The following is a 26,112-nucleotide window of genomic DNA, read 5'->3' as shown; positions in this document are numbered from 1 at the left end:
CCGGGCTGCCCCCAAGCAATTGTGCCATCAGCCTCCCCTTTGTTGGGGTCCGGAGAAGCCAGGAAGTGGGAGAGGGTCTGACCAGCACAAAGAATCTCCCACGGCTCTCCTTGGGGGTGTCTAGCTCCAACACATGGCTCACCCTAGAACTCAGACCAGGGTCCGCAGGAAGCCCCTATGTTCCCCCAAGCAGAGCCCTGAAGGCCTGACCTGCTGCCACGCTCTGTGACTGAAGCCTTCGCCAACATGCCTGTCACCAAGTGCCCCAAGAAGGCGCAGCCGCTGTGGAAGGAGTGGGACCGCAAGGCACAGAAGAACGGCCTGAGGCACCAGGTGTTTGCTGTCAACGGTGACCGCTACCTGGGCGAGTGGAAGGACAACCTGAAACACGGTAAGGGGTAGGTGACACCACCGGCCTAGCGCCAGCACAAGGGTTCCCATGAGAGCAGGTTCTCAGTTCAGGACTCAACAACCAGCAGCCGGGCCTGTAGTCATAGCCGAGTGGGAAGGGTGCTTTGCCCACCGTTGACTCAGGTTCGATCCCCAGCCTCCCCTATGGTTCTGGAGCTCACTCGAGGGGATTCCTGAGCACTGAGTCAAGGGTCAGCACTGAGCAGCATCAGATGTGGCAAAAAAAAAAAAAAAAAAAAAAAACCATAACCAAAAACAAAAGAGCAGAGATGGGCTGGAGAGGTAGCATGGAGGTAAGGCGTTCGCCTTGCATGCAGAAGGACGGTGGTTCAAAACCTGGCATCCCATAGGGTCCCCCGAGCCTGCCAGGAGCGATTTTTGAGCATAGAGCCAGGAGTAATCCCTGAGCACTGCCAGGTGTGACCCAAAAACCAAACCAAAACAAAACAAGGGCCCAGAGAGATAGCATGGAGGTAGGGCGTTTGCCTTGCATCCAGAAGGAGGTGGTTCGAATCCTGGCATCCCATGTGGTCCCCCGAGCCTGCCAGGAGCAATTTCTGAGTGTAGAACCAGGAGTAACCCCTGAGCGCTGCTGGGTGTGACCAAAGAAAAACAACAACAACAACAAAAATCAGAGATGGGCAGCAAAGAGGAAAGAGACACTGTGACAGAGGCTTAGATTCGGTCCCTGCCTAAGGGGACCTGGGCACTGGCAGGACAAAGGGGCTTTTCACACTGGGTCCTGAAGTTCTGAAGGCAGAGGGCAGGGCCTGAATGGGGTGCGTGCATGTACCCCACCCTGAAGCTGGCTCCAGCCCCAGACAGCCAAAGAGGGTCTTTGTGATATAAACTTAAGCCTGAAGAATAGAGAAATTTTATTCTCCACCACAGCGGGGCATGACCCCCAGATTGCCTGGCTAACCCCTCTTTCTCCTCAAGCCTGGAGCTCCCTCTTCTCTGATGGGGCCCTAAGGGACTTGCTCTGCTGCTCTGAGCCTCAGTTTCCCCAACTGCAAAATGAGAATGCTGCCTGGACTTTTTTTATTTGCACACAATAATGGGCCATAGATATTCCAAATTCATATAAATTTATAAAACAACAGTTAATCACTTTTTTAAAAACTTTATTTATTTGGTGTTTGGGCCATACCCAGAGGCATTTAGGAGTCACTCCTGGCAGGCTCAGGGGACCCTATGGGGTACCGGGGATCAAACCCAGGTCTGTCCAGGGTCCGCCACGTGCAAGGTGAATGCCCTACTGCTCTGCTATCGCTTCCGTCCCAGTTAATCACTTTTTTTTTTTTTTTGATTTTGGGCCACACCCAGTAACGCTCAGGGGTTACTCCTGGCTTGGGGGACCATATGGGACACCGGGGGATCGAACCGCGGTCCGTCCAAGGATAGCGCAGGCAAGGCAGGCACCTTACCTTTAGCGCCACCGCCCGGCCCCAGTTAATCACTTTTTTAATCACATTTGTGTGCTACCTTGCTTACAGATTCAAGTGTAGATGAGTCTCCTTCATTTTGTCAACTTCCATACAATACTTAAACAAATAGTTTTAAAACACATTGCATGTTTCAGGGAGATGTTTGGATTGAATCCAGGTCTTAGTCAGCAGAGATGAACCATCCTCAGTGAGTCAACCCCCCACGTAGTTGTGTGATTTGGGGTGAGTCATTCCTCTCTCTCTGGATCTACCTCCAAACAAAACAGTGGTAGTGAAGGAGCGGATAGCTCAAAGGGGTGGGGCATATTTTATTATTTATTTATTTTTTGGTTTGTTTTTGGGCCACACTCGGCAGCGCTCAGGAGTTACTCCTGGCTCTGAGCTCAGAAATTGCTTGGGGAGCAACTTCTGAGCACAGAGCCAGGAGGAACCCCTGAGCACGGTCGGGTGTGGCCCCCAAACAAAAGTAAACAAACAAATAAATAAATATATAAAATTGTTCCTGGCAGGATTGGGGAACCATACAGGATGTCGAGGATCAAACTCGGGTTCATCCTAGGTTGTCTGTGTGCAAGGCAAACATCCTACCACTGTGCACCTAAGCACATTCTTAGCTGGCAGGAGTACAGATGTCAATCCCAGTACCTGAACACTGCCAGGAGGGACCCCTGAGAACCACTGGACACCCCAAAATAAAAGGAACAAACTGGTAGACACAGGCAGGAGAGATACAGGGCATTAAGGGGCTGATCTGCATCCTGCTGACCCCAGATTCAATCCCTGGCAACACACGCCTCTCCAGCCCCTAACTCTCCTTTTCCCCTGTACCCCATGATCCCCTTCTTAGTTGTATTTTTTGTTTGGGGCCAGGTTACTCCTGGCTGTCTGCTCAGAAATCGCTCCTGGCAGGCACGGGGGACCATATGGGACACCGGGATTCGAACCAACCAACTTAGGTCCTGGATCGGCTGCTTGCAAGGCAAATGCCGCTGTGCTATTTCTCCGGGCCCACTTGGGCCCCTTTGCTTTTTAATGTTTTGGATTTGGGGGCCCTGAGTACACCTGGCTGTGCTCAGGACTTACCCCGGTGAGGCAAATGTCTTACCTCTGTGCTTGATTTCCAGTCCTGCACCCCTTTGTTTGGAGAGATGGATGAGGTGTAGTCGATACTTGCAGAGCTGCTGAAATCCAAGACCCACTCATGTTAGGGCTGCTGCCTCATCCCTCTGCAGGGGAGACGGGGCAGGTGAGCACCAGGTCCTGGGGAAGGCGGCCCCCTCATTTACCCACACACCTTCCTCCTGGCTCTGGTTCTATTTTGCGATGCAGAGAACTGCATTTCCCAGCGTGCGTTGCTCTCTGGCAGCCCCACTAGGTAAAGGCCCTTATGAGGCTGGCAAGTTAAAGAGCAGGAGAGCTTACTGTCTCCTCCCACGTGCCAGTCCACAGTGGCATTCCTGTCCACGACTCACTCCTGCCAGGGGGCTCGTGGGCTCTGGTGGCACTGTGCCCTTGTCCCTTTGAGCTGCTGTTGCACTGTGGGCCCTGCTCAGCCCCATCTGACCTGCCTCGCTCTGTCCTCTGCTTATTTGTGTGTGTGTGTGTGTGTTGTGTGTGTGTGTGTATGTGTGTGTGTTCTTGTCTGGGGGCCACACCTGACAGTACTCAGGGGTTCCTCCTGGTTTTGTGCTCAGAAATTGCTCCTGGCAGGCTCGGGGGAACCATATGGGATCCGAGGGATCAAACCAAGTCCATTCCAGGTTGGCCGAGTGCAAGGCAAATGTCCTGCCGCTGTGCTATCGCTCTGGCCCCTCACTCCGTCCTCTGGCTCCTCTTCTCACTCCTATGTAGCCAACTCGACTCCGATGTCTTTGCTAGAAACACTTAGTGTGTTTTGTTTCCCCTTGCACCCTGAGACCCTCCTGCAGATGAGAGCCCCCCAGAAGTCAGAAGAATCCCTCTGCCGTGGGTCCAGATCTTGGCACTGGATCAGGGCTGGTTCTGGGTTTAGTGCTTGGTGGCAAACTGTGTTCCTTCATCTCTGGCTGGATTTCTGCTCTTTTACTTTTTTCCTGTCTCTGTCCCATTTTCCAGATTGGCAAGGGAAGGCCACGGTCCCCTCTGATGCCAGCCCTGCAGGTGTCTGGCCCTGTGTCCCACTCTGGGCCCCATAGGAGTGGGCACCTGCGTCCAGACTGCCTGATCCGTTGGCTGCAGACAAAAACTCACATGGGCCGGCTTAGCGATCAGTGCAAGTTCAGGCACGGCTGGACTGAGAGGCCCGGGTCCTTGAACTTGGCCTCTCCCTCCCTTCCACTCCCTCTCCTGACTTCACTTTCCATGGTGCTGCGGTGTTTAATTTTTTTGGTTTTGAAATCACTCCTGACAGTCTTGGGGACCCTATGGGATGCCGGGATTTGAACCACCAACCTTCTGCATGCAAGGCAAATGCCTTACCTCCATGCTATCTCTCCAGCCCCTGTGTTTGTTAATTTTATTTATTTTTATTTGGTTTTTGGGTCACACCTGGTGGCGCTCAGGGGTTCCTCCTGGCTCTACGCTCAGAAATCGCTCCCGGCAGGCTCAGGGGACCCTATGGGATGCTGGGATTTGAACCATCGATCTTCTGCATGCAAGGCAAATGCCTTACCTCTGTGCTATCTCTCTGGCCCCTGTGTTTGTTAATTTTAAATAAAAACTTCAGAGAGATGGAGCCGACCTGGGGTTTGAGGTGCAGCACCACTACTACCAGCTTCTGAACCTTGTCAAGGATAATTTCCCAGGATTCTTTTTTTTATTTTTTATTTTTTTGAGGGGGCCCACATCTGGCGATGCTCAGGAGTCACTCCTGGCGGTGCTCAAGGGACCCTAAGGGATGCCGGGTATTGAACCTGGGTTGGCTGAGTGCAAGGCAAGCGGCTTCCCCACTGTATTATCTCTCCAGCCCCTTGAACTTTTTTTTTTTTGGCGGGGGTGGGGGGTGGGGGGAGGACACCCAGCAGTTGTCATCGGTTCCTCCTGGCTCTGCACTCAGCAATCACTCCTTGGCGGGTCCTTGGGATCATATAGGAAGCCGGGGATTGAACCCAGAGCCATGTTCTCATCCTCAAAACATCTCTAGTTTTTCATGCCATATTGGTTGTGCTCAGGACTTACTCCTGATCACTGCTGGCGGGTTCGAGAGACCACACATGTGCCAGCCTGAAGCAAAGCAAGCACCATACTGAACACTAAGGTCAAACCCACAGCCACATGCTTGCCTCAGCCACTGAGCCATCTCCCCAGTCCAGGTCTGAGTGCCCCAGGCCCCAGGCCGACACCAGGCTGGCCACCATGTCTGGCAGGGAGGGACGAAGCCCTCAGCATTGGCCTGTCTGTGTGTCACCAGGCAAAGGAACCCAAGTTTGGAAGAAAGGAGTCATTTATGAGGGGGACTGGAAGTTTGGGAAGCGAGACGGCTACGGGACGCTCAGCTATCTGGATGCGGAGACGGGCAAGTACAGGAAAGTCTACTCAGGCTGGTGGAAAGGTGACAGGAAATCGGTGAGTGCCTTTGCGTGTGTGGGAGAGACAGGGTTGGGGGAAGGAGGGCTGGGCACCCCCCCCCCCCAAGGGCTGATGTGTAGGTGGGAGAAGGAAGGGGTGGGGAATGCTGAAAGCTTCTCAGAACAAAAGCCAGGAAACAGAAAGCCGAGGAGAGGGCCTGGGAGGGCCCACGAAAGGCCAGAGGCCTAATGCAACCTGTGGGGGCCTGCGGGCCTCTCCTCCCCACTTGGCCCCACTGGTTTCCGGGCTTTCTTTTCTGGGAACCCTGCGTGAATTGGGCCTGGATACAAGATAGGAGGAGTGTGTGACAGTGGGAACACGACAGCAAAGGTTAGGCTGGGGCCACAGTGTTAAGAGAGAACAGAGGATTGCCCTGAGGGACAGGAGTTAACCAGAGGAGTGTCCCCCAAGCCATAAACGCCCAAAGTGGGGTCTCATTCTCACAAGTCACTTTTTTTTTTTTGCCTTTTTGGGCCACACCCGGTGGTACTCAGGGGTTACTCCTGGCTATGCACTCAGAAATTGCTCCTGGCTTGGGGGATCATATGGGACACGTGTGTGTGTGGGGGGGGGGGGGAACCGTGGTCTGTCCTAGGTTAGCGTGCGCAAGGCAAATACCCTACTACTTGCAGCACCGCTCCGATTCCATTCTCACAAGTCTCTCTTACAAATATGGACGACTCTGAAACACAGCCTGGGGTTCCGGGGTTGCATAGTGGGCACCCTCGCCCTCATCCTTACTCCCTCTTACCCATGTGGAAAGAGGCTTAGAGAGATGAAGTCCCTTAGCTGGCTAGAGGCAGTGGCCCCGATTTCAAGATCTCTGCCCCAAACTATTCATCCGTGGGGAGGTAGCCTGGAAGGAACAAGGTACAGACAGGTACTATGGCCTTGGATAGAAGTTTTTCAGCCTGGGGGCTGCAGCAACAGTATGCCGGGGAGGGGGCTTGCCTTGCATGTATCAGACCCAGGTTCGATTCCCTGGATCCCATAGGGTCTCCTGAGCACAGAGCCGGGAGCGTAACCCCTGATAAACAATGGGTGTGACCCCAAAACGAACACACACAAAGGAGTTCTTTTTACCATCACTCAAAATGCAGAGCGGATTTCCTGTGAGGGATGACATCAAGGAAGATAAGCAGTTGAGGTGGAGCCAGAGAGAGACAGAGACACAGAGACAGAGACAGAGACACAGAGACAGAGAGAGACAGAGACAGACAGACACAGAGACAGAGAGAGAGACAGAGACAGACAGAGAGACAGAGGAGAGAGGATGGAGCGGAGCGTAAGGCGTTTGCCTTGCATGTGGCTTGGGTTCGATCCCTGACACCCCACATGGCCCTCTGAGTCACCCAGGAGTCGGCCCTGAGCATCGATTGGGGGTGTCCCCTCCCCTCGAGGGCGAAGACAGACAGGCCGGGGCGATGGCGCAGCGATGGGGCCTCGGCTCGGGTTCGATCCCCGGCCTCCCACTGGAGCCCGAGCCTGCCAGGGCCGCGTTCTGAGCAGGCGCTTGCTCGCAGGGCTACGGCGTCCAGTACTTCGGGCCCAAGGAGTACTACGAGGGCGAGTGGAGCGGCAGCCAGCGCAGCGGGTGGGGCCGCATGTACTACGCCAGCGGAGACATCTACGAGGGCCAGTGGCTGCGCGACAGGCCCCACGGGGAGGGCATGCTGCGGCTGAGTGAGTGGCCCCGCCCCGGACACGCCCCGGACACCCCGCCGCGACGGCCAGACACGCACTGGCCCCGCCCCGACCACGCCCCTCGGTGCATGACCACGCCCACCGCACTGCTTACCGTGGTCTCTGGTGCCTCTGACCACGCCCACAGACCCTCCCGGCGCCTCTGGCCACGTCCCCTGACTGCATCCCGGGGCTCCAGACCACGCCCACAGATCCTCTGGTCTCTCTGGCCACGCCCCCAGTTCTTCCCTGTCTCTCTGGCCACGCCCCCGGAGCCTACCCAGGCCCTCCTGGCCACGCTCCCTGACCTTCCTGTTGCCTCTAGCTACGCCCCAACTCCCGCGAGCCTCTGACCACGCCCTCAGAATATCCTGGTCTCTCTCTGGCCACGCCCCCAGCGACTCCTGGTGCCTCTGGCCACGCCCCTGACTGCATCCCGGGCCCTCCAGACCACGCCCCCAGATCCGCTGGTGCCTCTGACCACGCCCCCAGCTCTTCCCGGTCACTCTGGCCACGCCCCCAGAACTGCCCAAGCCCTCCTGGCCACGCCCCTAGATTATCCTGGTCTCTCTGGCCACGCCCCCGACGACATCCCGTCCCAGGCCCCAGCCCTGCCCATGAAGCCCTCTTGTCTGGCCGCCCCTCGAGCCCTCTCCCTGACCCAGTCGCCCCAGGCTCCCTCCTGGCACCTCTGACTCGCCCCCAGAGCCTGTCCTGCCTGGAAGCCCCGCAGGCCAAGGTGGAAGGCCGGTGGTGGGGACAGAGGAGCAGGGCAGCGGGAGGGCGCTCGCCTCGAGGCCACTGGCCCGGGTGTCACCCTAAGGCTCCCAGGGGTGGCCCCAAAATAACAACAGAAAGGTGGAGAGGAGCAGCACATCCCTCACTCCCACTGGGCCATGACCCAGAAGGACAGCCCAAGGCGCAAAGCCTCGAAGCAACTTCTGGAGGGCAGTGGGGAGACTCCCTCCTCCTCTGGGCAGCTGGTTCAACGATGCTCTCCGGGTGTCCAGCCCGCACCCAGCCCCACCAGGCTCGGGACCCGGGCGGTCTGGCTCAGGGAAGCCGGGTCTGAGCCCTGCCCCACCTCTCCAGCTGGCCGCTTATGCACAAGCCTCGTCCTCCTTGCAGGACGAGGCCACTCTGGATTGATTCCACCCTCACCAAAACCCATAAAGTGGGTGCTCTTAGGACTCCCTTTACCGGTGACGTGGCTGCCACTCTCTCCGAGGCCACACGGTTTGTTAGTGGCAGGACCTACAAGTGCCACAGTGGGCCCAGGCGAGCGCAAGACATTGGAAGGTGGTGCGAGCCTCAGCACCATGTGGGGTGGTATGGGCAGCCCTGCAGGGAATGACCCCTGAGCAGAGAGCCAGGAGCAGCTCCTCCTGATCGCAGCCAGGTGTGGCCCAAACACTGCCCCACGGTCTCCCCAAAAGCAAACCTTCCCAATTTCTCATGAGACTAGGCTGAACAGAGACACGGGGTGGGGCAGGCAGCTCGGTCCATCACTCCCCACCTATCGGTGGCCACTGCAGTACTGAACCGTCGCCTTCATCTGGGTCTGGACTCTGGAGCCTGCCAGGCTCTTTCTGGCTCAGGGCTCATCTAGTTGCTTAAATCTTGAACCTCCGAGTCCTCATTGCTGAGACGCAGGTGTGTGGAGCTGGGAACGCTGCTTAGGGACAGAGTGCCTGCCTGGCATTCGTGGGGACCCAGGGGTTCAATTCCAGCACCACAGTAGGTAATATAAACAATATAAATATAAAAATACTAAATCAGGCCCGGAGAGATAGCACAGCGGCGTTTGCCTTGCAAGCAGCCGATCCAGGACCAAAGGTGGTTGGTTCCAATCCCGGTGTCCCATATGGTCCCCCGTGCCTGCCAGGAGCTATTTCTGAGCAGACAGCCAGGAGTAACCCCTGAGCACCGCCGGGTGTGACCCAAAAATAAATAAATAAATATACTAAATCTAAATAGGCCCACGAGTAGGGGCCCTGAGGTGAGAAGAACCCCGTAAGGGCAGGGCTGAGCCTGGCGCTCAAGAGCAAGGGCACTGAACGAGGGCCGTGCGGCCCAGCATGTCTCCACAAAGGAAATCCGTCACTTCCCTGAGCTCTGTTGGGCCTGCCTGTGTAGTCTGCTGACACAGCACCGCCAAATCTCCCCTAGGTGTATGATCATTTAACTTCCCAACAATTGTGCGTGTGTCTGTTAGATCCTTTTCCACAAATGAGGATGTGGGCTGAAACGGGTGAGGGACTTGCTGAGAAGGTCCCTAGTGTGAGTAGCGCAAGTCTTGCCCTTCTTCCTCTCTGGGATGAGAAGTCTTGTGCTTGTGCATGTGGCTGATCCCGGTTCAATCCCCAGCATCCCATATTATTGACCAAGATCTGGCAGGAGTGATCCCTGAGCACAACTGTGTGGTCCACAAACTTAAAAAAGAGAGGGGGCTGGAGGGATAGCACAGTGGTGGGTAGTTTGCCGATGCGGGACGGTCCCAGAGTCCCCTGAGCCTGCCAGGGGCATTTCTGAGCACAGAGCCAGGAGGAACCCCTGAGCCACCGGGTGTGACCCAAAAACAAAAAAGAAAAACAAAAGAGAAAAGAAAAGGAAGTTAGGGGCCAGCGTGATAGCAGTGTGTAGGGGGCATTGTCTTGCACGTGGCCAGTCCAGCTTCTATCCCCAGCATCCCATAGGGCCCTCCAAAGCTGCCAAGAGTTATTTCTGAGCCCAGAGTCAGGAGTAACCCCTTAGCGTGGCTGGGTGTAGGCCCCCAAAAAACCAAAAACAAAGCTATAGATTGGGCTCCTGTATCTAGAATATTGGTTTAGTGTCATTCCCCCACCCCACCCAGCCCCTACCCACCCCTGCTACAACAGGGGCAAGAGCTGTGTGGGCCCTTCCGGCGTCTTGGGTGGAAGGTCAGGAAATTCGGGTTGAGCACCGCCAGGGCCCGCTCTGCCCAGACTTCCCAGCCTGGAAAGAAGGCTGAGAGGATGCAAGTTGGGGGAAGTGAGTCACATTGGTTCCAGGAACGGTGGGCCCAGGCCACGACCTCTCGGCCCAGCCTGGCTCCTCCGGCTCCCGGGCGGCAGGCGGTGCCCACCCAGTGCTCATCCCGCCCATGCCTTCCCCAGAAAACGGGAACCGCTACGAGGGCGAGTGGCAGCAGGGCATGAAGAACGGGCAGGGCCGCTTCTTCCACCTGGACCGCGGGCAGCTGTTCGAAGGCTTCTGGCAGGACGACGTGGCCAAGTGCGGCACCATGACCGACTACGGCCGCGACGAAGCCCCCAAGCCCACGCAGTTCCCCATCCCTGAGGTGGGCGGCCAGCCCTCCCAGGAGGGGCCCCGGGACCACACCCCGAGAGGGAAGCCAGAAGCAGGGCTGGACCCGCCTGGCCCACACCTCCGGAGAACACAACGGCTTTTGTTTTCAGCCAGAACATTCCCAGGGGGACGGGTGGCACCCAGAGGCCTACCGAACTCCCACCCTTTCCCAGAGGCTGCCACCAGCCTGGGCCTTCGGGGCACTCCAAGCTGACCTCTGGCTGTCTCCCACCCTCCAGATCAAACTTCTGGACCCCGACGGTGTTTTGGAGGAAGCCCTGGCCAGGTTTGCAAGGACACAGGAAGGCGACCATGACTCAGAGGTGTAGCGGAGCACAAAGCCCGGATGCAGACTTGGCACTGAGGAGGCCCCACGGCTCACCCAGGCCGGTGAGGGGAGGCCCCTGGGCCCCTCTCGGCCAGGACGAGGTGCACGGCGGGTGGGCAGTGGAGAGGCGGGCCTGACCCTCGCACCACTGTCGTAAAGACCAATTCATTCCAGCCCGTCCTTGGACACTGCGAGAGCCTGGGCTCTCAGCCCCTCCTGGCATGGGTCCGAGAGCAGACTGGGGACAGTCGTTTTGAAGTCTCAGTGTCCGCTACCCACGCCTTTTCCTCTGGCAGAGTGAACTTGGAGCTTCAGGAGAAAACCAGAGGGTGTCACCAACCGCTGAAGACTGGCACAGCCCTCGCCACAGGAGCCTGTGGACTCTGGGCTCACCCGGTGGGCACCCTGCGCACACCCCTGCCCAGCCAGCGCTGGACCAGCTCGTAAGGCGCTCGGTGCCTCTGGGGCTGGCTGAGGGGGCCTGGTTCTTGGCTGGTCCCCTGACCAGAACTCTGTCCCACGCGTGCGAGAATAAAGGAGAAATTGGTGGTATTAGCCTGGGGGTTGAATGAGGTGAGGTCGGGGCACAGGGGAAGCTTGGGCAGGATCCCCACAAACATGGGTCTACATTGGGGTGTCCCAGGAAGGCTTGCATTGTCTCCATCTGCACAGTGAACACGAAGGTCTGGATCCAGAGAGTGTAATGGTTAGGGGCATTTGTCTTGTTCACAGCTGACCTGCACCAGGTGTTGCTCCAGGACACAAAACAAAAAGAAGACCCACCTCAGGACACTGGGGAGAGATTGGGGGGAACCTTTCTGCTCACCCTGCCGTGAGCATGAGCCTGAACTTGGGGATGAAATTGATTTGCTTTTGGGCTACTCCCAGTGGTGTTGAGGTGTTACTCTTGGCTCTGCACTCAGAAATAGCTCCTGCAGACTCAGGGGATCCTAGGGGATGCCGGGAATTGAACCCAGGTCCTTGCTGCATGCAAGGCAAATGCCCTACCGTTGTGCCACCACTCTGGCCCCACTGAGGTCAGAATTGTGATTCTATGGACTGAGAAGGCTGAGGCAAATCCTCTCTCCTCAGTTCTAGGGATTAAACTCAGGACTCCCACAGTCTGCTCTACCAGAGACTCAGCCCTGGCCATTGAGTGTAAGCACAGAGTCAGAAACCTGAGAGGGAGATCGTAGCTCTGAGCCTCGGTCTTTCATGTGGGTGTTTGCAAATGGAATCTGCCCACCTGCTGAGGCCTCACTGCAACTCTGCTCTCTTCGTTGGTGCTAGGAATCAAACCGGGTTTGATCACCCACGCAAGGCATATGCTTTCCCGAGTTCCCTTCCCAGCCAGGCTGTATTCCTGACTCAGTTCTCCACCATCCTCATAATCTATTTTTTGGGGAAGGGTACACCAGCAGCACTCAGGGGCTCCTCCTGGCTCTGTGCTCAGAAACTGCTCCTGGCAGACTCAGGGGACCATATAAGATGCCAGGAATTGAACCCATGTCCGCCCCGAGTCGGCAGCATGTAATGCAAATGCCCTACCGCTGTGCTCTCTCTCTGGATCACAGTCCTCATAATGTAATGTCATCTTTCTATATTGGTCCCTTGCCCTATTCTTTTTCTTTTTTTTTTGGGGGGGAGAGCATGCTCACCAGCACTTAGGGATCCTTCTGGCTCTGTGCTCAAAAATCCCCCCTGGCATGTTCAGGGGACCCTAAGGGATGCCAGGAATTGAACCCGGATCTGCTGTGTGCAAGGCAAACACCCTCCCCACTGTGCTGATGTTTTAGACCCCCTTGCCTCACTTCACTCACTTCAGGGCTGTAATGGGCCTTGAGAGAAAATACGTGTGAGGCAGGAAGGGGCAGGAGCACCACAGGCCCTGGGTTCAACACTCAGGAACCAGTCAGGCATCTGTGTAAGGCATCTTTACACAGAAACACTCAGAAAAAGTCACACCGGCGGCCCAGAAGAAGGCAGGGACCAGCAGCAAGGTGCTTGGGGACCACGGGACCAGGCTGGGCCAAGGCTATGCTCAGATACCTGCCTCATTTTCCGCAGGCCAGAAAAGCCTCGGAAGAGCTGGAAAAACTATGTACTTTGAGGCTGAATCGAAGGGGCGACACTGGGAAAATATCTCCGGTGAAGCCCAGACCCCACCAACAGGCATGAGAGTCCCTTAGGAATACATCTGTATTGCACACACGCTCGCACACACACACACTTGACATGGAACGGGAGTGTGGGGGAAGGAGACAGGAGGCATCCGGGTGGCGCCCACACACAGGGGACGGAGGGGGACAAAGGCAGCGTTTGTCCTCCAACCACGTGCGGCCTCCAACCAGGAGGATGAACCCGGAGCTGGAAGAACAGGAAGTGAGGATTTGCTTAGAGGAAAGTTTCAAAGTGCTGCGAGCGAGTTTCTCTCGCTCTCTTTTTGCTTTTTGGGCCACACCCAGAGGAGGTGTTCAGAGGTTCCTCCTGGCTCTGCACTCGGGAATCAATTATTCCTGGCAGCCTCAGGGACCAGATGGGATGTTGGGGATCGAACGGAGCCTGGGCTTGCCGCTTGCAAGGCAAAAGCCCTCCCTGCTGTGTTGTCACTCCGGCCCAAGTGTGAGTTTTTCTTTAAAACAACAAACGTAAAAGCCTCTTCCCAGCTATCTGTCCCCGGAGGAGCCACCTGGAAGCTGGCAGGCCGAGGTCCCGGGCAAAGAGCTAAGGCCAAAGCGTGGGGGTGCCGGGTGGGGCGAGCCTAGGCGTAGTGGCTGCCGGGCGTCAGGGGGTGGTCCCCTCTGTGGTCCAGCTGGTCCTGCAGGCGGGCGAACTCGGCCAACTCGTTGAGCTCCTGGAACTGCCGGTCCGTCTTGTGGCTGACCAGGGAGCGGTAGAAGTGGACGGCGAAGACGATGAAGACCAGGCCGAAGGGGACCATGATGGTGGTGGAGGCGATGGCGGCCGCCTGGCCCGGGGTGATGCTACTGGCGCTGCTGTTGCCGTTCATGCCGGCCCCGTCGTTGCTTCCACCGTGGGCCGGGGCCTTGCTGGTGGGCCGCGCCTGGCCCGGCTGCTTCTTGAGGGGCAGGAACTTGACCCAGCAGAGCAGCACCACCTCGGCCAAGAAGAGCAGCGTGCCGATGACGGTGGAGAAGGCCCAGGCCAGCTCGATGTGGCGGTGCATGCGCTCATGCGGCGACTCCTTGACAGAGTTGAGGTTGTGCACGTTGCTGACGGCCTCGATGTTGGGCAGGATGCAGGTGCTGATCATGAGGGCGAAGAGGTGCACGGCCACCAGCACCGTGGTGCAGGCGCTGAAGGCGATGAGCAGGCCCGGCGGGTAGTCATGGTCGGCGTCCAGCTGCACCTCCACCATGGCCACCTGCAGGCCGAGCACAGAGAGAGGGAGTCAGGACCCTCGAGGGCCAGCGGGGCGTTGTCCCGACACCACCCCCATCAGGCACTGGGGCTGGCCACTTGGTGTCTGTTTGGGGGCCACACCTGGCGGGGCTCAGGAGTTGCTCCTGGCAGGATTGGGGGACCACCTGGGATGCCGGGGATAGAACCTGGATTTGTCCCAGACTGGCCACGTGCAAGGAAAAAGCCTTAATGCTGCGCTATCACTGCGGCCTCCATTTTTTTCCTTCTGTTTTGTTTTGGGGCCCTACCCAGCGGCCCCATGAGTCACTCCTGAGACTGTGCTCAGAAATCACTTCTACCAGGTTCAAGGGACAGTATGGGATGCCAAAGATCAAACTGGGATTGGCTACATGCAAGGCAAATGCCCTCCCTGCTGTGCTATAGCTCCAGCCCTCATAAGTTTTTGCTTCTTTTTGCTTTGGGGCCACACCCAGTGGACGAGGATTAGGACTTACTCCTGGCAGGCTCTTGAGACTATGGGATGCTGAGGATCAAATCTAGGTTGGTTGTGTACAAGGCAAATGCCCTCCCTGCTGTGTTATTGCTTCAACCTCTCTAAGGAGCTTTGGGCCTCAGTTTCCACACCTGTATAAGTGGTGGTGGTGGTGGTGGGGCCTGTCAAAGCTGTCCTAGCCAGGGATGGAGCAGTGCAAAGATGGGCCTTTGGGGCCAGAGTGACAGTACAGCAGTAGAGTATCTATCTGCCTTGCACATTGTCACTCAGGATGGACCAAGTTTGATCCCCGGCACCCCATCCCCAAGCCGGCCAGGAGCAAGTTCTGAGTGCAGAGCCAGGAGTAACCACTGAATGCTGCTGGTTGCGGCCCAAAAACAAAAACAAAGATGGGCCTGAGGGAAGAAGTGGGTTTCTAGTCCCTGCTCAGCTACCCATGAGCTGAGAGAATTTGGAACCTGGTGTCCCTCAAGCTCATAGGTGAGGCTGACTGGAACTCGTGCCTGGACAAGAGTCCCAACTGTGCCCACTACTGTGGTTAGGCCAATCAGCAGAAATGGGTAAAACAGGAAGTTGTAAGTCAGGTGGATTTTATTGCCAGTAAAAGATAAAAAAAAAAACCCTCCAGCCCTCATATGTTGTTTTTGTTTTGGGGCCATACCCGACAGTGTTCAGGGGTCACTCCTGGCAGGCTCAGGGGACCCTACATGATGCTAGAGATCAAACCTGGACTGGCTGCGTGCATGCAAATACCTTCCCTGCTGTGCCACCGCTCAGGCCCCACCGCCTACCCCCCTTGCTGGCTGCACTCGCCTCGCCCAGGCAGAAGCTGCCCTTTGTGCCCAACTGACCCTGGTAGATCTGGGCAGGTACACACGGCCCCTCCCCGCCAGGCCCTTTCTGAGAACTGCGCCCTGACCCTCAAAAAACCCCAAAAGACTTCTCAGAAATCGGGGCTCATAATTCAGTGCCATAATCTCCAACCAGCTGTGATGCACCCGCTGTGCCTGGTTCCTGGAGCCCCATGGGCCTGGGGTCACTCAGGACACCTGCCACCTGCAGCTTCACACCTTGCAAGCGCCCCAATGAGATGGAGGCAGATCAGATAACAGGGGTGGGGGCAGCGGGGGCCCCAGGCCAAGGGCGGGAAGGACACGAACAAAGGGCACAGCCACCTCGACTGCTAGATACGGGCCTGGCAGGCTCAGAGTGGGGTTTCAGGAAATGTTGCCAACACTTTTAACAGTTGGCCCAGGAGCTGGAGAGATAACACAGAGGTAAGGCATTTGCCTTGCGTGCAGAAGCTCGGTGGTTCGAATCCCAGCATCCCACATGGTCCCCCAAGCCTGCCAGGAGCAATTTCTGAGCATAAAACCAAGAGTGGGGCCGGGCGGTGGCGCTAAAGGTAAGGTGCCTGACTTGCCTGCGCTAGCCTTGGACGGACCGTGGTTCGATTCCCCCGGTGTCCCATATGGTCCCCCAAGCCAGGAGCAACTTCTGAGCACATAGCCAGGAGTAACCCCTGAGCGTTACCAGGTGTGGCCCAAAAACCAAAAAAAAAAAACCAAAACAAAACAGGAGTGACCCCTGAGGACTGCCAGGTGTGACCCAAAAATCAAAACAAAAAAAAACACAAAACAACAACAACAAAAAAAAAACAGTTGGCCCAGGTCCCCGCCATTCCCTGCACTGCTCCCAAGGCTGGGGTTTAGGGTTCGGTGTCCGGCAGCAATGTCTGTCTGTCTGTCTGTCTGCTTGGCTCAGCTTGTCTTGGCTCAGCTTGTAGTTACACTGAGGGAACAACAGTGTTCCTTCAACCCCTGGGAGTCAGTTCCCCGGTGTGTAATATGGCGACACAGGTTACGCAGGGCTGTTGTTAACGGGTCAAAGGTCAGCGCCTGGCCCAGAGATATCTCTGGGAAAGTGTTAGATCAAGTCTGGTGAGAGAGAGAGAGATTGTGTGATTGTGTGTGTGTGTGTGTGTGTGTGTGTTACATACTTGCATAATCATAATCCCTTCGGCACTGCTGAGTATGGCCCAAAAGCAAAACAAACAAACAAAAAACCCGTGAGTTTGGGACAAGGGGTAAGCACAGTGGTCAGGACATCCGTCTAACACTATGGGTTTGATTCTGGACCACTATGTGGACCCCTGAACAATGCTGGGGGCAGCCCTGAAGGCCTCCAGAACCACTGGGGTGACCCAAGGATCCCCGCTCTGCAGGGCCCCAGATACACCCATTATCTCCAGGCTCATACGTTGAACCCAGAGCCTGGTTGTACAAGAACCGCAGGTGGGACCCCAGGGTCTCCGAAGCACTGTTTTCTGTTGGGCCCCCCTGAACATAGGACCAGGAGGAAGCCCCGAGCAGTGCCACGAGTGGCCCAAAGAAACAGATAAGCACACTTTAAATCAACAGGGCCCAAGAGATAGCACAGCAGGGAGAGTATTTGCCTTGCATGTGGCTGATCCAAATGTCTGATCCCCAGCATCTCATGAGTTCCCAAACCTGCCAGGAGTAACCCCTGAGGTCTTCTGGTTGTGGCCCAAAAACCCAAAAAAAACCCTCAATAATGTAAGATACTGTGGGGTTAAGGCACTTGCTCTGCCCACGGCTGATCCTGCTTAGGTCCTTGCCTAGTCCTGCCAGTAGTAGCCCAGCCGCCTGTCCCCCGCAATCTACTGGGGGAACCTAAGGGTCCTACTCCTGAGGGGTACAGATGGCCAGAGAATCAGGGTCCAAATCAGGCCTGTGACTTGTTCGAGTTCATCCCTGTCTCTCAGTGGCCTTGGCATACGGTGATACTTTACACAGAGGGGCAGTTGAGAGGCGCAGCTGGTTTGGGGTACAAGCTCAGAGAATCTAGGATAACAGTAAGGCCGTCCCCCAAACACCCACGACAAACCTCCCTGCCGCTTCTGGGTCTCCCCAAGTCCAGACCGGGCCAAAGGATTTCCTGCTCTGAGGAACAGGCAGTGTTTGGCCCCAGACTTTTCAAGCTCAGATAAAACTGGGGGGGGGGGGAGGCAGGAGGCTCCCCCACTTGCATTCAAGACAGGGGCGGCTTCATGCCAATCCCAAGAATTCTCAGCACAAAGTTTGGGTGGAAGACACAGAGCCCCAATCCTGAGCTCCCTGGTCTCTGCTGCCAGGTGGCCCACACTGAGAAAAGGGGGTGCCCGCCAGTGGCACGCAGGGCCTGCCACAGCCCTGCCCCCAGCTCTTCCTCTTCCTGTTCTGGCCTCCTGTCCCGGAAGCTCAAACAAGAGGAGGGCCAGAAAAAGGTCGGGCAGGAGAGCGCAGCCTGGCTACCCTCTGCCCACTGAAACAGCCACTGGAAATGTCCCCAAGTGTCACAGCCAGCAGGCCCTGAATGTGGAACACACACACACACACACACACACACACACACACACACACACACACACACACTTCCCTGAGCTCCCCAGCACCCCCCACTCCCTTGAGCTCCCCAGCTCAGAAATTGCTCCTCACAGGCTTGGGGGACCCTATGGGGCCGGGGGCAGCGTCAAGGCTAAATCCCTACAGCTGTGCTATCGCTCCAACCCTGTATTTCAACTTGCCTGTGCCAACTCCCAAATGGAGGGCCTAAAAATTTCACTTCTGGGGCTGGAATGATAGCACAGTGGGTAGGGCAATCCTGGTTTGCCCTGGATGTGGCCCCAAAACCAAACCAAAAACCTCACCTCTGCTGTGAGGATACAGAAGAAGAATGCTAAATTGGGAGCATGAGAGAGAGCACAGTGGGGGGAAGGTACTGGCCCTGCACGTGGCCGGCCCAGGAGGGATCCTCCAAGCACTGCTGGGAGTGATTCCTGAGCAAAGAGCCAAGAGACAAGAAACCCCTGAGAATCACCAGGTATGGCCAACCCCCCCCAAGAAATGAAAGACATATCCTCGAACTCCCTCTTGACAACCAAGATTGTACCCATTTGGGGAGGAGGGACCAATCCCCCCATTCTGGGCCTCATCTGCCCCAGCTGTAAGTAAGCTGGTGGCATCAGGAGACTGTGAACCCCAAACCACACTTGACTAGATAGCTGCTGAGCAGGACCGGGACCCTCCCCACAATTTCCACAGATCGTCCAGACCTGCAGTGGTGGGGGCACACGGTGCCAGGGACCTGCCCCGGGCCAGCTGGACTGAGGGTGAGGGCTGGGGAGAGGCCTGTCCTATGAAGAGGAAGGGGCCCCGGAAGAAACCCGTGACCCCAGGTGGACACTGCAATGAATTCCTGGAACCTGATCCAGCAGGCTGGCAGCCTGCGTGCAAAGGAGGGAGCTGGCAGGAGGAGAGGTTGGCACCCACGCCAGACCCCGATGGAAACCAGCCTGAAAATGAAAGCCCGTCTGTCTGTCCATCAGCTTCCCGCTTGGGAAATGTGTCCCCAAGGCAGAGAAGAGAGAGAGACACACACAGAGAGACAGAGACAGAGATGAAAAGAGAGGGAGAGACAGAGCGAGAGAGGGTGGGGGGGGGGGAGCCTCGCTGTCCGTGACAGCCACTCCAGGGGCCCCAGCTGAGCCCTGAAGACAAATCTGAGGTCGGATCAGATTTCAGGCCCGCTTCACAAGGTAAATATAGCCACAGCTCTGGGCCCAGGGGCCCAAAAATAAAACAGCTGCTCCTTCTAGAACCTGCCACAGGGTCCAAGAGGGAGGCACCAGAAAAGCCGGAGATCACGGTCACCTCACCACACACCCCAACTTCCCAGCCCGAGGCCACATGCTCCTCGGGAGTTGGCCCTCCACACCTGAATTCTTGCCTTTCCTCGTGGGCCCCAGGGAGACCCCACACCCTTCTCAGGCTGGCCCCCACCTCATCCCCTATCCCGGTCTCCTCTGCTCCCAGCTGCAAAGCTACAGAGTCAGTCATGCAGGGAGGAGCCCTGGGGTATCTGAGCAGGCGAACACCCTTTGGATCGGACAGGCTGCTGACCGCAACAGCCCCAAGCTCCAGAGGCTGCTATAAATAGCACAAACACATGATAACACAGAAGCTTCCCCTGACAAGACACCCCAAGAGCAAGCTGGTGCACCTCTTTTTTTAATTTTTTGGGGGCCACCCTCAGTAATGCTCAGGGATTATCCCTGGCTCTGCGTTCAGAAATCACTCCCGGCAGGCTTGGGGGACTTATATGGGAGGCCGGGGAATGAATTGGGGTTGGCAAAGCAAACGCCCTGCCCAATGTGCTATCGCTCTGGCCCCAATTTTGCCTTTTGAGGTATGTTAACAACAGATAGGTCTGTGCTCCGATTTTCAGGGCTTACTCCTGGCTAAGTGCTCGGGGATCACTCCTGAGAGTGCTTTGGGGATCCCCACCCGTACGTGGTGATGGGGGTCGGGGTCGACCCTGGGTACGCCATGTGCTGTCTTGGGCCCAGACTCACTTGATCCCCTCTAACTCAGAAACACTGGGCCAGTGGCTTAGGATCAACATGACACTTCTGTAACTGGGGTCTCAGTGGCACAGGGCGAGTGCAATGAGGTTTGGCACCTACGAAGCTGAAAACCATTTCTGGCCTTCCTGAGCTCTACCAGGATAGCTGCAGCCCTCAAACACTGAGCCCTACCCAGCTTGGGAGCACTAAAGGAGGGTCTTCTTGGGGCTGGAGCCATAGCACAGTGGTAGGGTGTTTGCCTTGCACGCAGCCAACCCGGGACAGACGGTGGATCAAATCCCAGCATCTCATATGGTCCCCCGAGCCTGCCAGGAACGACTTCTGAGCAAAGAGCCAGGAGGAACCCCTGAGTGCAGTCGGGTGTGGCCCGAAAAATAAAAAGAAGTAAAATAAAATAAAAGGTCTTCCTGAGCTCGCAGCCTACTCTGAGTGTTTCCTCCCAGAATCCCCCATTCCAGGGTATCTGGACCTGCCCTTCCTCCACCAGCCCAGCCCATCACAGGTCCTATTAGAAAGTCCAGAGATAGGACACAGGAAGAACATCAGCCCGAGGGGTGGCGCCCTCTCTGTGGTGGTCAACACAATCCCACACACCCACCCATGGCCAGCTAACAGCCACTCAACAGCTCAATGAGCAGCTAAGAGGTGAAAGAGAGAGACAGAGCTGAAAAGCCCCCCAGTGGGCCAGACTCAGTATAGGGTTCTACTTGCTGAGCACCCCAAGTTGGGTGGGGCCATGAATCCCCTGCAGGGTTGTGCTAGGGATATGGAGAGAGAGAAAGAAGGTTCAAGCTCCAGTTATTTAGATTTGGTAACTAGGAAGGCCATTACTTCTGAATTCACAGTGCAAGGTACCGCACTGCCAATACAGTAGACTAAACTTTTCTTTTTAGGGGAGCGGCATACCTGGCAGTGCTGACGGCTGATTCCTGTCTCTGTTCTCAAGCATCACACCTGGCAGGGCTTGGAGGACCATCTAAGATCAAACCCAGGTCAGTGGTGTGCAAGGCAAGGGCCTGACCTGCTGTTTTTATCTCTTTTCCCAAGTCCGAACTTTTCAGAGATGAGGCCTCCCAGAGGTGTTCAGAGAAGCCTGGGAATTCTGGGGTCAACCAGATACCGAAGGTCTCAAGATGCTGGGAAAGGAATCCAAGTCAGCCATGTGAAAGGGAAATGTCTTTTTTTGTTGCTAGTCATTGTTTTGGGCCACACAAGATAGCGCTCAGGGGTTACTCTTGGCTCTGCTCTTAGGAATCAACTCCTGGTAGGCTTGGGGGCCCTTTGGGATGCCGGGAATCAAACCTGGGTCGGCCTCTTGCAAGGCAAAAGCGCTTCTCTTCTCTGTGCTATCACCCCAGCCCCCCCGCTAGGCAAATGTCTTTTTTGGTGGGGGAGAGGGGTTGGGACACAGTCATGGTGCTTAGGGGTTCCTTCTGGCAGGCTTGGAGGATCCTATGGGATGCTGGGAATCAAACCCAGGTCCGTCCTGGGTCAGCCACATACAAAACAAATGCCCTATTGCTGTACTGTTACTCTGGCTCCTGAACTCCCAGTTTTGCTTTCTTGGGTGGTGGGGCCACACCAAGTAATGCTGAGGGGTTACTCCTGGCTCTACGCTCAGAAATTACTCCAGGGCTGGGCGTGGCACTAGAGGTAAGGTGTCTGCCTTGCCTGTGCTAGCCTTGGACAGATCACGGTTCTATCCCCCGGTGTCCCATATGGTCCCCCAAGCCAGGAGTGACTTCTGAGTGCATAGCCAGGAGTAACCCCTGAGTGTCACCGGGTGTGGCCCAAAAACCAACAAAAAAAAAAAAAGAAAAAGAAAAAAAGAAATTGCTCCTGGTGGGGTCAGAGAGATAGCATGGAGGTAAGGTGTTTGCCTTGCATGCAGAAGGTCAGTGGTTCAAATCCTGGCATCCCATAGGGTCCCCTGAGCCTGCCAGGAGGATTTCTGAGCATAGAGCCAGGAGTAACCCCTGAGCGCTGCCGGGTGTGACCCAAAAAAAAAAAAAAAAAAAATTGCTCCTGGCTTGGGGGACCATATGGGACGCTGGGGGGTCGAACTGTGGTCTGTCCTGGGTCAGTCGTGTGCGAGGCAAACGCCCTACTGCTGCGCCATCACTACGGCCCCTGGACTCCCAGTTCTTAGTACTCCCTTCTCCCTGTGGCTCAGCACAGATCGGGGGGCCCTGCGGGTGACTAGTGGGATATCTGGAGCCTGTGGCTACCCTGGCCTAGCATCTGGTCACACAGGGCCAAACACAGACTAGCAGGGTAATGTCCCCTGGACCCCAATCACATCACAGGCTCCGTCCCTCCTACCCTGAGCCCAGCCCTCCAACCTTTGTCAGAGAAATTCCAGGTGACTTTGAAACTGGCCCAAGAACCGAGAACAAAGGGTGCCGGGCAGGGGCAGAGCCAGAGGAGGCCAATAATCCAAAATTAATTGATCCAGGTCTTGGAGAGCATTTTGTTGAGGGCAGAAAACCGACCTTCCCAATTATCTTCTGCTTAGGCTAAAGTTACAGCTGGGCCACCCCACAAACCTCCACAAACCTGGGCCTCTCCCAGGCCAGCTGGGGGCAGCTCAGGCCAAGGCAGGCGGCCTCTCACTGAGAGGTAAACAGAGGCACTGGATCATTGCCCAGGAAGAGATCCCGGCTTCATACTGCCCCGGGGTGTGGACATGTCTGCCTGTTGACTGGGCCCAGCACCATAGATACCAACCAAGACTCCGTGATCCTTCCTGGCCCCAGCCCCTTACCAAGCTCTCTTGGGCCCACCAGGCAGTTAAGGACGAGAAAGCAGAGGCTTGAGGGGTCTCAGGCCTTTCTGGCCCCCATATCAGGGCAGTGGTAGCAGCTCTTACATTATAACTGGGGCTCAGGGGCCGGAGCGATAGCACAGCAGTAGGGCTCTTGCCTTGCACGCGGCCAAGAACCCAGGTCAGACCCAGGTTCGACCCCCGGCATCCCATAAGGTCCGCCGAGTCTGCCAGGAGCGATTTCTGAGCGCAGAGCCAGGAGGAACCCCTGAGCACTGCTGGCAGTGTCCCCAAAACAAATAAACAAAAATAACTGGGCTCAGTTTCCTCCAGGCTCCTGGGAGACCCTCCCTCGAGCTTCTCTGGAGAGCAATTGGTTCACCCCAAGTCTGGAGATGGGCCTGCTGGGGTGCCTGTTCAGGCACCAATGTTCCAGGCCGAGGAAGGAAGCAGTCTGGGGGCAGGATGCATGCGACACCGCTGCCTCAGAGGCCAGGAGCTGCTGGCTCTCCTTCCAGCCATCCCCTTTTCCAGGGAGGTCCACTCACAGACCTGGGCCTGGCTACACCCCCACCCCATGTCTCCTGCACTCCCAGGCTCCTGGCTAAAAGCGGTGACCCCCTTGTTACCGCGTTCCCAGTGGGGTCCTCATCCTGGCCTTTCTACCTTGGCAGAACCCTAGGGGCTCACTGGTGGAGCTGGGGAGCTGCTCACCCAGTGGGAAGAAGGTCCCGAGAAGGCCATGGCTGAGCCACCTTTGCCCGCACTGGGCTTAGCGGGCAGAAGCTGGAGAGACGTAGAAGACAAGACAGGTGGGACTCTCAGGGTGGGACAGACTAGAGGAGCCAAGTCAGGGCCCAACTGCCACTTGGGGACAGGGCCACGGTGAGTGGGGGAGAGGCAACTTCCGAGCTAAGCCAGTGTCTTGGGAGAGAACTCACAGCAGAGTGTGTCAGAGGGATGCGTGTGCTCCACTTCCCAGACCCAGAAGCCTGGTCCTCATGTCCCCAGCATGTCGTGAAACAGAGCATGGCGCCACACAGAACATACAGTGGTGGCCGTGGCCCAGCCGTGAACCTAGTTCAAATCCCGTTCCAGGGGTCAGAATGATAGTACGGCAGGTAAGGATTTTGCCTTGCACGCTGCTGACCTGGGTCTGACCCCTGACATCCCATCTGGTCCCCCGAGCCTGCCAGGAGTGATTCCTGCGTGGAAAGCCTGAGCGTCACCAGGTGTGGCCCTGAAACTCAAAAAATAACCAACCAAAAAAGAAAATCCCCACCAAAATTAAAAGACAAATCCCACTCTAGCAGTAGTGTGGCTGCGGGGCCCCGGAACAAAGTCACTCTTGAGTGAGCTGAGGGGACCAGGGAGGGGTGGCAGGCGGAGGGTGCTGTGCCATTCTCAGAGACTTTCCAGGCAAAGAGATGGCGGGATCCAAACTGCACAGGAGGGCACCCCTACTGTCTCACACCCAGACACTCACACAGGCACTCAGCTATGCGCACTAACACACACGCACAACCCGAGCATACCCACGCTCGCTTTTCTCCAGGCCTTCCTTCCCCTCATGCTGAATAAGCCAGACAATTCTGCAATCAGGGTGCAGAGAGAGTGAGTTTGTGGGAGGCCAGCCAAGCCGGGGATGGATGGAGCCGGGGGCTGCTGGGGGAACCCTCCCTCCCTGCCAGTGGCCAGGCCACTACTACTATCCTGGACAGACAATCTTCTGGGCCTGGGCCCGGAGTTGGAGGATCTCGGGGGTCGGGGCAGGCACCCCCGTCCCTTGCCAGGAAACCACTCCCTGAACTCAGGGCTGAGCTCATTCGCCCTGGAGACAGACAGACCAGACCCAGCGCTGAGGGCAGCTGACGGGAGCCAGAGCCAGGACGGCACAGCTGGGCTGGGCCCCCAAAAGTCGACTAGTCAGTCAGTCAGTCAGGGCTTCCAGGCCAGACTTGGGGGGCCCTTGTGCTCTGGCTCGCTTTGCCTCCCAGGTCCAGTCCGGCACCCCGATGAGCCTCACCACGCAGCACCCCGCCAGCACCCACACACAGTTTCTGCAGGGGGCAGCGCCTAGGGTGCTTGCTGCGCGCCCCGGGGGTTCAGCCTCCAGGCGGGTGGAGGGTGCAGGGAGCGTGGGTGGGGGGCGGAAATCCCCTCTCGGGGTGCAGAGGAACGCCCGAGCCCGGTGCCAGGGGTGGGACGGGGCAGGGGCAGGCCCTGGGCCCCGCACCTGTTGCCAGCCATGGGCTGCAATGGTCTGCAGGGCCCCGGGTGGTCCCCCGACCCGGGCCCCCGACCCTTCTTCTCCCTCCGGGTCCCCCCAAGAGCAGCCACGGGGCAGGCCGTGCGCCCCGCACCTGTTGCCAGCCATGGGCTGCAATGGTCTGCAGGGCCCCGGGTGGTCCCCCGACCCTACTCCAAGAGCAGCCACGGGGCAGGCCGTGCGCCCCGCACCTGTTGCCAGCCGGGCGGGCTGCGGGTGCCCCGACCTCCCCGACCCCGCGTCCCCTCCCGGGCCGGAGCGGGCGGGCGGGCGGGCGGGCGGCGCGCGGCTCACCATGGCGAAGCCGGACAGCAGCGCGGAGGTGCGGCTGGAGGCCTTGAGCTTGGCGCGGCTCAGGTAGAGCTTGCGCCACGACAGCGCCTGCATCGAGTGCTCGTTGAGGCTCATGGCGCCGGGGGACGAGGGCGCGCTCCAGGCGGCGAAGGGCTCCCCGTTGCCGGCCCCGACCCCGACCCCGGCCCCGTCCCCGCCCCAGCTGCGCCGGCTCCGGCGGCTGCCGCGGCTCGGGGGCGGCGGCTCGGGGCTGCGGCTCGTGGGCGGCGGCGGCGGCGGCGGCGGCGGCGCGGGCGCCGGGGGCATGGAGCGCGGCGAGGCCGGCGGCCGAGAGGAAGTGGAGCCGCTCGCTCGTTCGCTCGCTCCGGGAGCCCCGCGCGCCCTGCCCGCCCTCGCGCCCGCCGCCCGCGCGCCAGCCCCGGGAGGCGCGACTACGCGAGCCCGCGGCCCCGCCGGGCCTCCCCGAGCCCCGCGCCGCGCCGCGCCATTGGCTGCCGAGCCCGAGCTATTTGCATAAGCCACGCCCTTTCTACAACCCGCCCCGGAGCCCCGCCCACGCCGGCGCTGGTTGGTGGGCTGGCCCGGCTGGGCTCAAGGGATTGGCTCCTCGACCTCCGGAACCCCGGTGGGTGGGCGTGTCCGTCAGGAGGCCCCGCCCACTACGGAAAGGCGGTGGGTGGGTGAGTGGGCGCGTTCGTGGAAGTCAGCTGACTGGTTCCTCCCTCCAGAGGCCCCGC

The 26,112-nt window shown here is 57.7% G+C and overlaps 2 protein-coding genes across 2 annotated transcripts; one reads left to right on the top strand and one right to left on the bottom strand.

The window, feature by feature from the left end:
* The first annotated feature begins 246 nt into the window (after positions 1–246).
* On the top strand, positions 247–10,747 carry MORN3 (MORN repeat containing 3). Its single transcript, XM_049768195.1, has 5 exons — positions 247–391; positions 5,248–5,402; positions 6,929–7,088; positions 10,226–10,410; positions 10,658–10,747. Exons 1-5 carry the CDS (start codon positions 247–249, stop codon positions 10,745–10,747), a joined length of 735 nt encoding a protein of 244 aa, XP_049624152.1.
* A 2,335-nt stretch (positions 10,748–13,082) lies between these two features.
* ORAI1 (ORAI calcium release-activated calcium modulator 1) lies at positions 13,083–25,547 on the bottom strand. The gene is made up of 2 exons (XM_049767868.1): positions 25,376–25,547; positions 13,083–14,131 (listed from the first exon to the last, which is right to left on the bottom strand). The coding sequence occupies exons 1-2, from the start codon at positions 25,487–25,489 to the stop codon at positions 13,508–13,510; spliced, it is 738 nt and encodes a 245-aa protein (XP_049623825.1). The 5' UTR covers positions 25,490–25,547; the 3' UTR covers positions 13,083–13,507.
* Positions 25,548–26,112: the final 565 nt, after the last annotated feature.

The sequence above is a fragment of the Suncus etruscus genome, chromosome 2 (assembly GCF_024139225.1).
Source record: "Suncus etruscus isolate mSunEtr1 chromosome 2, mSunEtr1.pri.cur, whole genome shotgun sequence".
In the NCBI taxonomy this organism is placed as follows: Eukaryota; Metazoa; Chordata; class Mammalia; order Eulipotyphla; family Soricidae; genus Suncus; species Suncus etruscus.
The sequence above is the reverse complement of the archived record's forward strand: the minus strand, read 5'-3'. Positions and strand labels throughout refer to the sequence as shown.